The sequence below is a fragment of the Mastigoproctus giganteus genome, chromosome 4 (genome assembly GCF_048544385.1).
Source record: "Mastigoproctus giganteus isolate SK-2022 chromosome 4, ASM4854438v1, whole genome shotgun sequence".
Classification (NCBI taxonomy): Eukaryota; Metazoa; Arthropoda; class Arachnida; order Uropygi; family Thelyphonidae; genus Mastigoproctus; species Mastigoproctus giganteus.
In genome coordinates this window covers 97,948,907-97,964,705 of record NC_143578.1, presented here as the reverse complement: position 1 = coordinate 97,964,705, position 15,799 = coordinate 97,948,907, and the positions used below count along the sequence as shown (strand labels likewise).

General features: G+C 37.6%; 1 protein-coding gene across 1 annotated transcript in view; it reads left to right on the top strand.

Moving 5' to 3' along the window:
* LOC150086934 (uncharacterized) overlaps positions 1–15,799 on the top strand; it is a 64,321-nt gene that overhangs the window by 12,718 nt on the left and 35,804 nt on the right. Inside the window, exon 2 of the mRNA XM_090371691.1 lies at positions 15,117–15,246. Within this exon, the coding sequence (XP_090227817.1) occupies positions 15,117–15,246 (130 nt within the window). The remainder of the gene's footprint in view (positions 1–15,116; positions 15,247–15,799) is intronic.

Below are 15,799 nucleotides of genomic sequence, written 5' to 3'. Positions count from 1 at the left end.
TTTTTCCAAAACGAAAACTGCCCTCAAAGGAAAGAGATTTCAGGATATTGAGGTCATAAAGTGAACGTAACCGCCGAATTGAACATCATCGATTTGGAAATCTTGGCTCGTCGTTCTACAGAAACTTGTAGAAAGGCGTAATAAGTGCATTCAACCAGTGATAATTACTTTGAATAAAAATAAAACCAATTTTTATTTCCTTCACTTTTTTGTTAATTTTATTGCACCAGTCCGGGAGCTTTATTACCACACCTCGTATATATTTTTTCTTTTTATTTCAAAACTTTATCCAACACATGCAAATATCATACACGAGTTCCCATGATTCTGATATTCAGACAATACGATTAACTAGAAGTGTATTCGAACTTATAATCGAAACGACCATCTTAACATTTGGGAATCGTTAAAACCAGAACACTCTAAACTTATTTAAAAAAAATAAAATGAAATAAACTTATTCGCTGGAACGGTGTGTTCCGGTCTAATATGAACACAGATAACAACCATTCTTGTAAAAAAAAAAAGTAACCATTTTCTCCTTCGTTTCGTTAAACTACTGCTAGAAGACTGTAAAGAACAAATTTTCTTTATTTAAGATATAATCATTTTGCAAAATATAAACTTCTCTATGCAATTTTATGACAATGTAAAAATTAACGAGTATACGAAATTGATAATTGATTAATTCAAATAAAATTACTCATTGACTAAATGTTATCAAACTTTGAGTTTGGTTAATTATTTAAGTCGATAAAATTCGTTCAAAACATCATTGCGACAATTTTATTATTTCCTGTTGAGACAGAATGAGCTCTTTGTTTCACCTCGCACTTTCCATTGACCTTTGGTAAGGTTAATAACTTAAGAATTTGAGCTTCGTTCTTATATATACTTGCAGAAATTGTGCAATGCATTTTATCCTTCATAGGAATGATGTAACTATTGAAACAGTCACCAGATAGTACTTAGCTATCAGGGTCGAAAGCTAAACAGCTTGTTATAAGAATGAGCCTGTTCTAGGAAGAGCCGGCGCTAGGCATGGACAACTAGAGCAGCAGCAGCAGCAATGGGCCTTGCACTTGCATAGGGCCTCACTAGACCTAGGTGTATAGTACTTAGTTTTGTTTGATTTTATAACTTCAGTTCCACTCCCATATTTTTTATGGCCCCTAAGACTTTGTGAGAACCGGGGTTTCTTACTATTTATTTTATTTATTTATATGGTTAAGTGTCGTGTAGATGTACACTCTTTTACTCTGTGTACTATATATATATAATTGTTTAATTAATTTATATATATTTTTTTACCACCTACTGGTATTTTATTTTGGTAACTATATGTTACCCTTGGGCATCTGACTGCATATACAAGTCCAGGGATTTGGGTTAGTTAGAATAGAGTGAGACAAACTGACAAATACACATAGTTAATTGTAACATGTTTAATACAAGGGTTAAAACTCATGTACATACAAATTTTCCACTAATTGTCCAATACAAGCAAACTCCACAGGGATGTACCGTTACAAAAGTTCTTTACTAAATCTCATTACCACGAAGAATAATTTACAGTTCTTTCAAGGAATGTAGAGAATAACTCCCACCCCCACCCTATATCCAATTATTAGACCCCTAAATTTAACTCAAAATTCCTGCCACAGCACCAAAAAGAAAAAATCGATCCTTAATTATTAGCCAGTTTAGACCTCCAAAATCTAACTTTATGACAATGTCTTGCAAAATTGATATCGCCTTCCCCATGAATTATTAGCGAGTTGGACAAGGAGAGTTGGAAAAGAAGCTTCCTATATCAAAAATAAAGGTAAGCCCTGTTGATTCATAATATAATAGAATATAGGAAATATCGAGCACTTAATAGCTCTCTAGTATCAAGTTCTTTTAAGACATAAGTCGGGTTTTATCCTTCCACTTTACTGGTTAATCATGTCATTCGCAGATAGGAGTACAGAATGCCTTATTTTGCCATTCTCTTCTCCCCAGGGACTATATCTTGGCTAGGTATAATAATGATAAACAGCACTTACAATTAATTTTCCCCTTCTCCTGGTTGAGCCAGCTCCTTGGTTTTAGGACGACTTTCCATTATGGTCTTCATTTCGGGATTCCGTTGTTCTGTACTTCCAAAAAAAAAAAAAAAAAACTCACGGATCAACTCACTCTCTAAAACGGCTTACTCACTCTCTAAAACCACCAACTCACTCTAAACGACCAACTCTCTCTCCAAACGACCAACTCTCTCTCTCTACGTTTCCCGCCGAACAAATCCTTATATCCCATTTGGTCCTAAATTCTCCCCCACCCCTTATTTTAATATAATCCCTGATTAGTTCGTTCGTCAAGGACGAAGGAACTAATCAGGGAACTCCATATATTTCTCCTGGAGAAATATATGGAAATATATTTTCAAGGAGAATTCCATATATTTCTCCTGGCTGACTTTTTCGAGAAATTCTGACCTGACCTTCTTTCTGTAGGTCGAAGTTCACCGTCCTTCTGAGAAATTTTCCTCGCCCTTAAGCATCTTCCTAACGGTTAATACCTGATCCTATTTTAATCCTTCGTTGACGGGTATAATTAAATGTTCAGTCTAATTTGTAAGAATATACAGTATTCCAATGTTAAATGAATATATATTATTATTATTTTATTTATTTATTTTTTAGTAAGCCAAAGCTTACAGTCGTTATACCCAGTGCTTTGGAACCCAATTTAGGTAGCTGTATTATCTCAATTAAAACACAACTGGCTCCTCACTCCTCCAAATCTCACAAGCTACCTGACTGCTTTATTTATTTTTTCTGTCCCAGAAGACTCTGAGCACCGAGGATATTTTTATTTCCCCTGAATAGATTAGGACTTAATGAAATTTTTTTTTTTGAGAGCAGTGTACATTTCTCTTCGAATAATGAGGCAGTTATTTGAATTTTTAAAACATTAACAAAGGTTTATTTCAATATCAAAAAATTTACATATCTTTATCGCCTTTAAGGTTAAGAAACATTATCACCACCTTCCCTCTGAAAATTTTCACGAAAGTGAAAAATGAAAAGTTCACCAGGTGCAAACTATTTTTTGGTTGAACTGCCCTGATGACTGCGGCACGCCGTCGAGGCATTGACAAGATCAATTTCTGAAGATAATTGGGTGGTGCAGCATAAGCCACAGGCTTCCTTGCACCATATAGCTAATAATAATAATAATAATAATAATCAACTGATAGTTCGTGATTCCAAACACAAATTTTGGATTCCTGAAGTTCACGAAGGGTCTTTGGTTTTTTTTCTGGCAACTGCAGATTCCACACAATATCAACAGTTTTCTATAGGATTCAGGTCCCAGCTGTTTCCTGGCCAGCTAAGAGTTGTAATGGACCATTCTTCCAACCACTTTTTCACCAGTAACAAATGTAAACACATTACTGTCAAACCTCTAATGCAGAAATGAAGCTAAAGTAACTACAGAAGTGCCTACTTACACTTTTAGCCCAATGACAAGAAGCTGAGTCGTCCTTAAAAAAATGCAGTTACTTGGCAGGTTGAAATGGTCTCTATGAAATGATATCGGGATGCATTTCATTTGGCTGGTAGGGAATTTCACTGTAGATATAATACAGTCTGGATGTTATTCTTCACCACGTCTACGGCGAATCGTTTGTCTCCTATCACAGCCATGCAGATTGAATTTCTTCTCATCCTAGAAAATAACTGACTTCCACTGCTCGGGGGTCCATTTGACATGCTCCTTACACCAAATTAATCGTGCCTTTTTCGTTTTTTGTGAGGAGGGGCTTCTTCTGACTGTTACTGCACTTGCAACCACTCCTGTATGTTTTTCCCATTCTCTTTTCGGCTCAGACGAAGCAACTTTAAAGTTTTTAAGGCATAAGCGCTTCAAAACGCAGTCCTGTTTTGGCGTAGAGACTCGTATGCATCTGGTTTCTTTTTTCTTATCAGCAGAACCAGTATTCTTGAGTTTGGAAAGAAATCTTCTCACTGTCGACTCATTACATGACACTCCATAAGCAATATGACGGAAAGAGCATCCTTCCTCACGTAAAGCAACAGTAGCACTCTTTCTTGGTGGCGTGAACTGCACGTAACTCGCCATCGTGACACATCAAGGAATGACTGTAACTCTTGCAGAGCATGCTTATATAGCTGAAAGTAATAGCTGATGCAATATTACGCCATCACCTACGCATGTCAATCTTATCTGATGCAATCTATAAGAAATATTGCTATATACTTACGTTATTCGGACGACAATTACAATTTTAAGGGGTGATGCACTTTCTTTGAACTCCAGTGTATGATACGTACACTTGAAATTGTAAAGAGTTTTATATTACCAGAGGCTTTTGCAGTAGAAACGGACACGAGATGAATTATCATAGTTATCGTTGCGTTCCTACTGTTTACCATAGTTTCTTTAGGAGCATTATTAAGCCACAAAAGGATGCGAGATGTGAACTGCCACTATGTTGAAATTCGATCAGTTTAAAATAGTTGACGATGTAGTAGTAGTAGTGGCATGTGATGCAAGAAAGCAAATGTATGAGCTTATGCAGCATCAGCCAAAAAAAAAAAAAAAATCACACCATTCCCTCCAAATGCCTGTCCAGTTCCTCCTTAAATTTATTCAACCTATCAACTTCCACAACGACAGATGGAAGTTTGTTCCAGCAATTAACCACCCGCTGGCTAAAGGAAAATTTCCGCACATCTATTCTACATCTGTCTTTTCTTAATTTGAATTTATGCCCCCTTAGATTCGTAATCTGAACAAGTGGAAGGATCCCATCATAATTCAGCGTGCTCAACCCATTCAAGGCCTTATATACCTCAATCAGATCACCGCGCAGGTGCCTAGTCTCCAGCCACTGCAATTTGCAGCACTTAAGCCTCTCTTGGTAAGAAGATCCCTTCATTCCCCTCACCAATCTAGTTGCCCTTCTCTGTGCACGCTCAAGTAAATCTACATCCTTCCTAAAATGAGGCCTCCAGACCTGTACGCAGTACTGAAGCCGTGGCCTGACCATTGCCTTATACAGAGGGATAATCACCTCCTTTTCCCTGCTAGCAAAATTCCTATATATCATTGACAAAACCCCATGACCTGCCCTGGCAGCCTGTCTGCATTGCTCAGAAAACTTCATATCTGCCTGCACAATTACTCCCAGGTCTTTTTCATTTTCTACCGCCTTAAGTGTAGTACCACACAGTTGGTACGTTTCTCTGGGGTTACTTCTATCCATATGTAGTACTTTGCATTTGTCAAGGTTAAACTTCAGTTGCCACTTCTTAGCCCATCTGCCCAAATTATCTAGATCCTGTTGCAGTAGCACACTGCCGTTACTGTCATTAATAACCCTGCCAACCTTTGTATCATCTGCAAACTTCGACATTAAGCCTGATATACCTTCATCAATATCATTGATAAATATACAAAATAACAGTGGACCTAACACCGAACCCTGTGGGACTCCACTAATAACATTAGTCCAAAAAGAGCAGCAACCATTGATTACCACCCTCTGTCTTCTAGCACTTAACCATCCTTTTATCCATTGTAGCAACTTACCCTTAATACCATTCTGCTCCAATTTGTACAATAGTCTTCCATGCGCAACGGTGTCAAAAGCTTTCCTGAAATGCAAATATATATCAAAATTATTTTTCGCATCCAGTTCCTTTGTAACCACATCATAATATCCTATCAAATTTGTCAGACAAGACTTTCCCTTAACAAACCCATGCTGTGTCTGAATTATTGCTGCAGTCTTGTCTAGATGATCCTGCAATGCATCCTTAACCAGCGACTCCATTATTTTACCCGGAACAGAAGTTAAACTAACTGGTATGTAATTACTCGTGTCACCCTTCGATCCCCCTTTGTGAATTGGGGATACATTTGCACATCTCCAGTCCGTGGGAACCTCCCCTGAGTCCAAGGATGCTCTCATAATTATGGCTAAGGGTTTGCTTAGTTGCTTTGCCGTCTCCTTTAATATAACTGGATAGATCCCATCCACCCAACCTCAGGGGCTCACATCTAGTGAGTATGGGATTGGCACACCCAGGGTCCTGAGCTGGATATCATCATTCTTCTTTTCTTTTCTTGGTGATTCCCCTCTACTTCTCTCTCTCTCTCTCTCAGGGTAATTCAGAATTATTATTTTTTTTTTTTTGGCTGGTGCAGCATAAGCCTCAGGCTTCCTTGCACCATATGGCTAATAATAATAACAATAATAACAATAACCCCAGGTGCTTTTCTTACGTTTAACTTCAACAATTTCTCTTCCACTTTGCTCTCGGTTATTACAAAATCATTAAGTATCTTGCTACAATTTGATAACCTTCTGCCATTTTCAAACCTTAATAATTCCTCACGTGTGAATGTAGATGCAAAATACTCATTCAGTTTGTTTGCTATGAGCAGGATCATCAACAGTCGAACCATCGATGTCAAGTGGACCGATCAGATTCATTCCATTCCTTTTAGAGTTTATATAAGTAAAGAAATCCTTGCTATTTTTCTTAGCATCTTTTGCCAAGGATTTCTCGTAATCTGCCTTCGCCTGCCGAACCTCCTTTGTGACCTGATTATAGATTAACTTATATCTGCCATATGCTTCTGAGTCGCTTGATAATTTATATGCATCCCATGCATTTTTCTTCTCTGTTACGAGTCTCATTAGTTCATTTGACAACCATTTAGGCCTAAACCTTGAACAATATTTCTTAATAGGTATGAACCTTTTAGTAGCTATTCCGATGTAATATTGTTGAAATGAAGGGAAACGCTTAGACTGAAGTCAAGTTAAAATACGATCCACAAGTTTATTAAAATGAATTGCACGTTACTGCATTTTCATTAACTAATGTCGCCTTTTCCATAAATTGAAGAGCTTCTACTTGCTCGTCGGTTTATCCAACAGTCGTGTTTTAATCTGTATAAAAGTTTTAGAGATTTAGGTCAATCAATTTCGTTTGCCCTCAAAAGTTAAGAAGAACGTAGGTTTACCCAATTACCATCGTAAACTGATCTATTTTACGTTGTACAGTAATAAGTTGAATTTGGAATCGATTTCAAAAACGCTAAATTCTTTTCGATGCAGTTACTGGCGTATTCTCGAGATTGGATTTATTCTTGGGTGAACTTAGCGTCCTTTCCGACGAATCTCGAGTTCTTAGTCTCATTATTTTCATGGCCATATAAAGATGAAGAATCTTCTTTATTATAAAGGCGTGATTCCACGCCGATCTGAACGACGAAGTTCACTCGATGTTACCATAAACGGTAGCATCGACCTTTAAATTATTTGTAAACTCTCGATACTGACCAGTGACAAGGTAAAGGCCGCCGTAGCCTAGTGGTCAGGCACGCGGTTGCATAAGTACACGTGCCTTGAGTGTCCGGGGTTCAAGCCCGTGACTGCTGAATACGGTGCTGTTTCTTGTATTCTGTCTATCTTGTGACTTCCTCTGACCGTCCTTGGTTGTTCCGGAGTATAAACAGAAAATTTATTTATATTTTAAATGCTAGGAAACGACAATTCTTGCATGATCGTTAAAAAGCAAACTTTGTGGACCATTTCGTTCACCAGGAGCTGTTCGTAAATATTTGTCATCACTCCGCAAAAGAGTTTGTTGTTGAGCGACTAAACTTTCTTCAATAGGTATAGCTTCACTCATTTTATCCCGTGTAGGAGCATCACCGAATTCCATGTCTTCATCGAAGAATGCTTCGTCAATCTCGATATCATACAGACAATATTAAGGACAGTCGTAAGTAGATACTTTAACCCTTACATCTCGTTTACGAACCAAGCTCATTAAATAACTCGATTTGTGAATTTTCTTAAGTTTGATATGGACGTTAGCACAATAATCGAAATCTATACTCCGAGGCAAATGATTTACAGGAACATTCTCGACAAGTATCACGAGCCTTCGTAGTTGTTACGTCTGTCTGTCTGCAGTTGGTAATTCTAAGAGAAGTAACGGTAACTTCCTGGAGTGCATAATTTTACATAATTTTCATATTCTATAATCGATCACAGATATCACAAACAGCTCCAAATGTATTTTTCAGAAATTGTCGCTCAAATACTTACCTACTTCTACTTGGTCAAGATTCAGTAGCGGGTACAGCCAATGAGAATGAAGTGAATGAAGGCAGCCGGCTCCACCCAGTGGGCGGAGTCAATTACGTCCTCACGATCACAACTGACAACTGTGCCACGAAGTGCGTGTCACACGTGTCGCAGTGCGTGTCACCCGATATTGACTGGAGCCTCCACATTGACGGGGGTCTGGGGGCAGAGCCCCCAGAAAAAAAAATTAAAGTTATTTATTTTTCTGAAAAATAAAGTGAAAGTTAAAGTGACGTGGCCACTTTCCTCCTCTTCTGAGCCTTCTCATTGGCTGAATAGTAATTCCTAATTACATTCTTAATTACCTTCGTAATTAAAAAAAATCACTTATCCGATTTTAAATGTGATTAAATTCCCCATTTATGAAATTCCGCTTAAACGGGGGTCTGGGGGCAGAGCCCCCAGAAAAAAAAATTAAATTAATTTTTAAATGTCGACTGATGAAAGTGACGTGGCCACTTTCCTCGTCTTCTGAGCCTTCTAATTGGCTGATTAGTAATTCCCAATTTCCCCCAATTTCTGTGGTTCCTCGTGATTTTCTTTCTTGTTCAGCCACGTTGGGTGCAGGTGTGAATTGTAGGTATGTATTAATTTTTTTATGTTAATATTAAAATATATTAATTTTTTAGGTATGTATTAATCTTTTTAGCTTTTCTGATGATGTGCATCCCAAATTTTCATTGTTAATGCTGGTGAAATCGGATAGTAAACAATATTTTTTTTAAAAAAAATCATCATAACCATTTCTGTTGTTCACGTGCATCCGCAATTCTCGTTGTTAATTAATGCTCGCGAAATAGTCTTTTTTGCAATTCCCTGGCGAAATTTACGTTGTGCTGTATTTCCTGCGGTCGAGAAAAGGGTTAGTTTTTGAAATTGGGGTGAAATCGGATAGTACGATTTTACGTTGTGCTGTATTTTTACGTTGCGGCGAAATTTACGTTGTGCTGTATTACCTGCGGTCGAGAAAAGGGTTAGTTTTTGAAATTGTGGTGAAATCGGATAGTAAAACTGGTGAAATCGGATAGTAAACAATATTTTTTTAAAAAAAAATCATCATAACCATTTCTGTTGTTCACGTGCATCCGCAATTCTCGTTGTTAATTAATGCTCGCGAAATAGTCTTTTTTGCAATTCCCTGGCGAATTTTACGTTGTGCTGTATTACCTGCGGTCGAGAAAAGGGTTAGTTTTTGAAATTGTTCAGTTTATTTGCCTTTCCTTTTAGCGAAATTTCGGTTTAAATTACACTTTCCCCTTTCCTTTTTAGCTCAATCAGACTTATTCCAATGTCACGTGACATTTCGCGAACTCGTAGAAACGTGTATTTTTGTATGTGGATTTTCTGATTTTCGCATTTATCCTTTGTTTTCAGCCTCCACTTTCGTTGCTGTGCCACCTGCGTGTCACTTCGCCTCCGCCGGGCGAGGAGAGAAGGGGGAACGCAGTGAGTGGGTGGAGTCAAAACCCGTCAATCACTGCTTTTCCCCTTCATCTCCTCGCCGCCATTTTTGTTGGCCGTACCCGATATTGAATCTTTACCAAATACTTTATTGGAATTACAGTCATGCTCGACTACCGTTGAATGAACCCCGTGGAGGGACTTACAACCGGCGATTTAGCTGAAACACGTTTTTTTTCCTTTTTGGATGATGCAATCGAAGCTGGTTGTTGCAGTATATACTCTATCAGGTTCAGGAATAAACTGAAAATCCTCAGGTAATCCATTAAAACTCAAATCTTTTGGGTCGAAATCTTCAAGAAGTAGAAAGTTCTTGAATATAATTTCGTGATGTTGACGGTGCAGTCGATGTTCACCAAAATCTTGAGAAGCAGATTTTATTAAACTCTGCATTTTCTTTTCTTTTCGTTCGCTACGTATTTGAACTCGTTCTTTTGTCAACATGGGAGGTTTCCTCGGTGGTTCTGAAGCTTTTATTCTTACACAATTCTCTCCATTTCGCTCAGCTGCAATTTTAACCATCTTAGAAATACTCTTATAGGTTGTTAACTAAAATCAGATTTTGTATTTTTATAATTCAATAGTCAGCGAAATCCATTTGTAGAATGGTATGATGTCATTACCAAAACTACTGCAGGAAGTGATTGTTTTATTGTTGCATTCTTAAATCAAAACCGTTTATATTTTTAAACGGTTTAATCGAACAGCTATTCAAAACTAAGAGCTAGAAGTTATTAACGATGCAACGTTTTATGCTCACGCCCGCTACTTACTTACGCTATTTAGAAGGTTGAAGTTGATTAAAATCTTGAGAAGCAGATTTCATTAAACTGCATTTTTTTTCGTTTTTGTTTTTGAACTTGTTCTTTTGTATATGACGCTTCTTCAGTGTCTGAAGCTTTTATTCTTGCATAATATTATTACCCGCCACCAGTGGCAGACTGGGTCTAAAAATATTAGTTGCCAGGAGACAAAGGGGGCCAAACCACAACTATTATATTTTCAAGCTACTAAAAGGTCATTAACATATTGTCTAATGTTATTGCAAGGGGGCCCACTTGACATCGGGCAAGCCGACACCCTGACCAGTCTGCCACTTAGTCTATCGAACCAACGTTAATCACTGAGTTAGCGTCATTTAGGAAGTGACGTTATTGCATCATTTCTGTAAGAAAATTTTGTTACCAATTGGTTTTGCTTCAGTCCGAAAATGTAGAAGGTGCTGCCATAGATGTTTTCACATCAAAATCCTACACGCTACACCCATCCATACCCTCCAAAGATTTTAGTTTTTTCCTTGAATTCGAACCACTCACTTCCACGACAGATGGAAGTTTGTTCCAACAATCAACCCCCATCCAGCTGAACGCAAACTTCCGCACCTGTCCTGCAACCATCCTTCAACTTGAATTTATATCCCCTCATGCGTATAGTCTCAGCAAGTGGAACAATGCCATTAACATTCAGCGTATTCAATCCAGTCAAGGCTTTAAACACCTCAATCAGATCTCCCCACAAGTGCCTAGTCTCAAGACGCTGTAATTCACAGAACAAAAGCCTTTCTTGGTAAGAGCACCCTTTTGTTCCCTTCTCTACGCCCATTCCAGCAGTTCTACATCCTTTCTGAAGTGAGCAGTGTTGAATCCAGAGCGTTTGCACTGGAGGAGAGGAGAATGTAACTTTGGTGGTAAATGCACCACTGGGGAAGAATGTAAACTTCGGGGGTACATGTAATATATTTTTTATTATTATTTAATATTTAAAACATATGTATATGTTACAAACAAATCTATATATTTATGCATATTTATAAATGTTATAATAATAGAATATGAGAAAACAAAAGGAAATATTTAGTATTTAACATCTAAATACTAATAGTCAGTTCACAAAAACTACATCACTGACAATAATCACAGTTTAATAATATGAAAATTACAGATTAAAATTCGCAAAAAAATTATACAAATTATAATCAAACATGTAAGTACTGTATTGTAATAATCTTATTCTTCTTCCCTTTTTCTTTGCATGTGTATTTAATTTTTCCAATAAATCATTTGGGCCCTCTAAGCTTATCTTCATGCAATCTTACAGTTCAGATGCATATATAATAAAAATGTTATAAAATGTATTGTTTATAAGCTGCAACCAAACCCTCTTGTTTGCTGTATACAAAGGAACAAATAAAGGGAATGTGAAAACCATAAAGCGAAACTGCTGACAATTGAATTAGTGGCTGCAGTAGACTTGCCTCTCTGCCCAAACATCGTTCAGCCCTTTCCCTGAAAGCCGCGGGACACATATTTACGATAGCATCTGTCAGGAACCAATTCAGGCTAACCTACTCGCAGGCTGTGATCTTGTTCACGATATACAAAGAATTAGTTGTAAATAGGCTGTTGGTGTGAAACTATCTAGAAATGGTTTATGTAAAAATAAAGGTAACTTGAAAACCATAAAACAAAAATGTGGACACTTGAAACCATGGCTTTTAGTTACAATTTTTGTGGCCAGAAATATTGTCCATTTAATTATTTTGAAAATTTCGCATCTTTTGAATTTTACTGATTTATTTTCACCGTGTACCACCTAACAAGTACCACACTTAGTTGATGTAATTTTTTGTGTTGTGTTTATTTTAAACAAATTTATTGAATTCATGTTTTATAAAATAAAAATTACTATTTTTCACTGGTGGGGATTTTATTCCATCGGGGATGAAACTCACCCTCGGTCACTAGCCCCCCTGGATTCAACACTGGAAGTGAGGCCTCCAGACCTGTATACAGTATTCAGGATGCGGCTAGCCATAGCCTTGTACAAAGGGATAATCACTTCCATATATTGTACCTGCTAGCAAAGTTTTATTGACAAAATCCCATGAGCTGTCCTGGCCACCTGTCTGCACTGCTTGGAGAATTTCATATCTTACTACACAATTACCCCCAGGTCTTTTTCATTCTCCACCTCCCTGAATGTAGTACCTCACAGTTGATATGTTAATATGGGATTACTGCTACCCATACGCACTACCTTGCATTTGTCAATATTAAACTTCAACTACCATTTTTCATCCCATCGACCTAATTTTCCTAGATATTGTTGAAACAGCTCATTCTGATTAAACATTGACCGTCATTAACCATATTTGAGGTGCTTCCGTAGCCAGGTAGGCAGGAGCAGCAGTGCATAGCACACGCTTCTCAATTAGACCGGGGTTTGAGCCCATGACCACCAAATATGGAAAGGTCAGAGAATAACCAAAGAGCGGGAGTGCAGTAGCACTCCCGCTCTTTGGTTATTCTCTGACCTTTCCAAAGAGCGGGAGTGCATTCTCTGACCTTTCCAAACTGTGGGAGTGCTACTGCACTCCCGCTCTTTGGTTATTCTCTGACCAATTGGTTATTCTCTGCAGGAGTGCTACTGCACTCCCGCTCCTGCCCACTTGGCTACGGAGGCCACCGGCCTCCGTAGTTGTGCCACAGTCAACAGAAGGTTGACTGGGGCGCAACTCGCTGGTAATTGGAATGCTGGTGATGGAAGTAATATGTCACAACACACAGTACATCGAACCCTGCTGAAAATGGGGCTGTGTAGCTGCAGGCTGCTCCCAGTGCCCATGCTAACCATGGTTCACTGGCAACAGCACCTACAATAGGCATGCATCGAAACTTGAGTGATTGAAAGAAGGTCATCTGGTCCGATGAATCACATTTCCTGTTGCACCATGTGGACAGCCAGGTACGTGTGCGTCGTTTACCTGGGGAAGTGATGGCACCTGGATGCACTGTGAGACGAAAACAAGCTAACAAACTACCAACTCAGTCACTTGGTAGCCCACTGTATTTCTCAGTATAGTCATTTCTTGCACGTAATAACAAAGATTGCTAATTTTTGTTTTTGCTGCCATTGTAACCACAGCATAGAGCAAAGACAACAGAGAGGAGTCAAGGTCACTCAACAGGCCTTCTCTTCCATAGCATAAGCATGGTAAGGGAATCAAAGTGGTTGATCTTGAGCTGCCTGTAGATTCCTCCCTACTTTAGTCATGCACCTTATGAGCTATATGACTAGTTATAATGGTGGCACAAAAAAAAAAGAAAAAACTATGTGTGGAATTAAATCTGTTGTTTATGTACTCAGCAAGTCACTGTTTATGGAAAAGATTATCCGTACATTAATTAATGGCGCCTCCGTAGCCAGGTGGGCAGGAGCAGCAGTGCGTAGCACATGCTTTTTGATTAAACCGGGGTTTGAACCCGTGACCACCAAATGCAGAGGATACGGAAAGGTCAGGGAATGACCACCGCATATCCACAGAGCAATATGACCTTAGTTGCTAATGCTCCTAAAAACCAAATAACAACAACATTAATTAATCATATATTTTTCCATATATACCCACACCAAGCATTTTCAATCTTTCATTGCTCTCAGCTGTCCTAAAGTAGTAAAGTAAAACTGGTTACTAGCTCACAAAAGTGATGTATGACCACCTATTTGGTAAACTGGCCTATAAATACACTTATGTGAACATAATATAATGCACAATATGGCCCAAGTCGTTGATATGCTTAAACAACAACTCCAATATAATTTGGCATTGAGCTTAAAGGAAGCTCAAGGTGTGTGTGTAATGTTAGGAAAAAAGGCAGCAAGGAGCAGGAGCTCTCCTTTCCTGAATTAAACTCCCATCTCCTTTGTTGGGATTTGGTGGCCCTTTTTGGTCTAGAACCCAAATACTGGGTCCTAGATCTAGACTAAACTGAAATGTATGCACTGGATATGTACCTAGTGAATTCCAACCCCCACCAAAGGACCAGTCCTGAACTAGCCCCATATTGTTATTTTTAACATGGCCTTGCAGAGTTTATTTTGTACTTGGCATTACAAACCATGAAGCTGTTCCTGACAAGCTACTGTTGCAATATCTACTGTTGCTTTTCTTTGCATCCATTGGAACAGGCTCAGAAAAGAGAAAAATTATTAGTCAAGGGCAGAAGGGCTCTTACCAAGAAAGACTTCAGTTCTGTATCAGCATACATCTAGAAACTAGCATTTGCAAGGTGACCTGATTGAAGTATTTAAGGCTTTAGATGAGTTAAACTGATGGTGTCCTTACTTTTTCTCAGATGAGACATGTGATGACATTAATTTAAATTGGAAACGGATAAATGTAGTAAATTTCTCTCCAGCAAGAGAATAATTGATTGTTGGAATAAACTTCTACTTACTGTAGACTGAATAAATTTTGAAGGATTGGACAAATTATTAGTGCAAATAAAGTGGGTAATTTTATTTTTTTTAATGGCTGATGCTGTTTAAATTTGTTTTCTTGCATCATTTTGTCACTATTAATAATAATAGCATTAGCTATTTTACAAATTTGGTGGTATAATTAGATTCTTGTAGTATTATTATGTTATGATTTTATGAAAATATAGTCAGACTATCATCATTTCATTTTACACAGAAAATGAATGCCAACCAGGATTTGCTGATACATGCTTTAGCGATGCTCATGCTGATCTTGATATAATTCTTGGACTGACTGATGGTGTATCAATGGAACTGTCCACAGAAGCCATTCAAGATTTTTGTTTGTAAGTGCAACACAATATGCCCTAAGCAATTTTTTAAAATATTATATAAAAGTAAAGAAACAAATACAGTGAAATCTTATTGATCCATATTAATGACAGAGTGCAGGAGGTCAGTTAATAAAAATTACATTTTAAAAGGTATTCTTTATTAATTGCAATTACAAAAGAAAATCATTTATTCATTGAAAATGCATAATTTTTATGTACAGTACTATCTATCCATTTCCTTACAAGAGAAATTATCTATGTACATAACTTTATATTTTTTTAACACAAGAACAGAAGGTAAATTTACTAGAAATAAATAATCTAATATTAGCTCTTCTTTTTTTTTTCTCTCTGAAAACTGCTTTTGTGTATATTGGTTCCAATTTTCTGTAAATGTGAAATGCTTGTGAATTTAGTGTAGTCCTATATATCTAAGAAAGCAAAAAAAATATATCTTTCACCTTAAGGAAACTGGGTTGCAGTAATTTTTATTTATAGGAACAAACACTGCATCGCTATAATTATTTTCCACAGAATTTTTAACTTCCGCTGAAGTAGAAGGTTC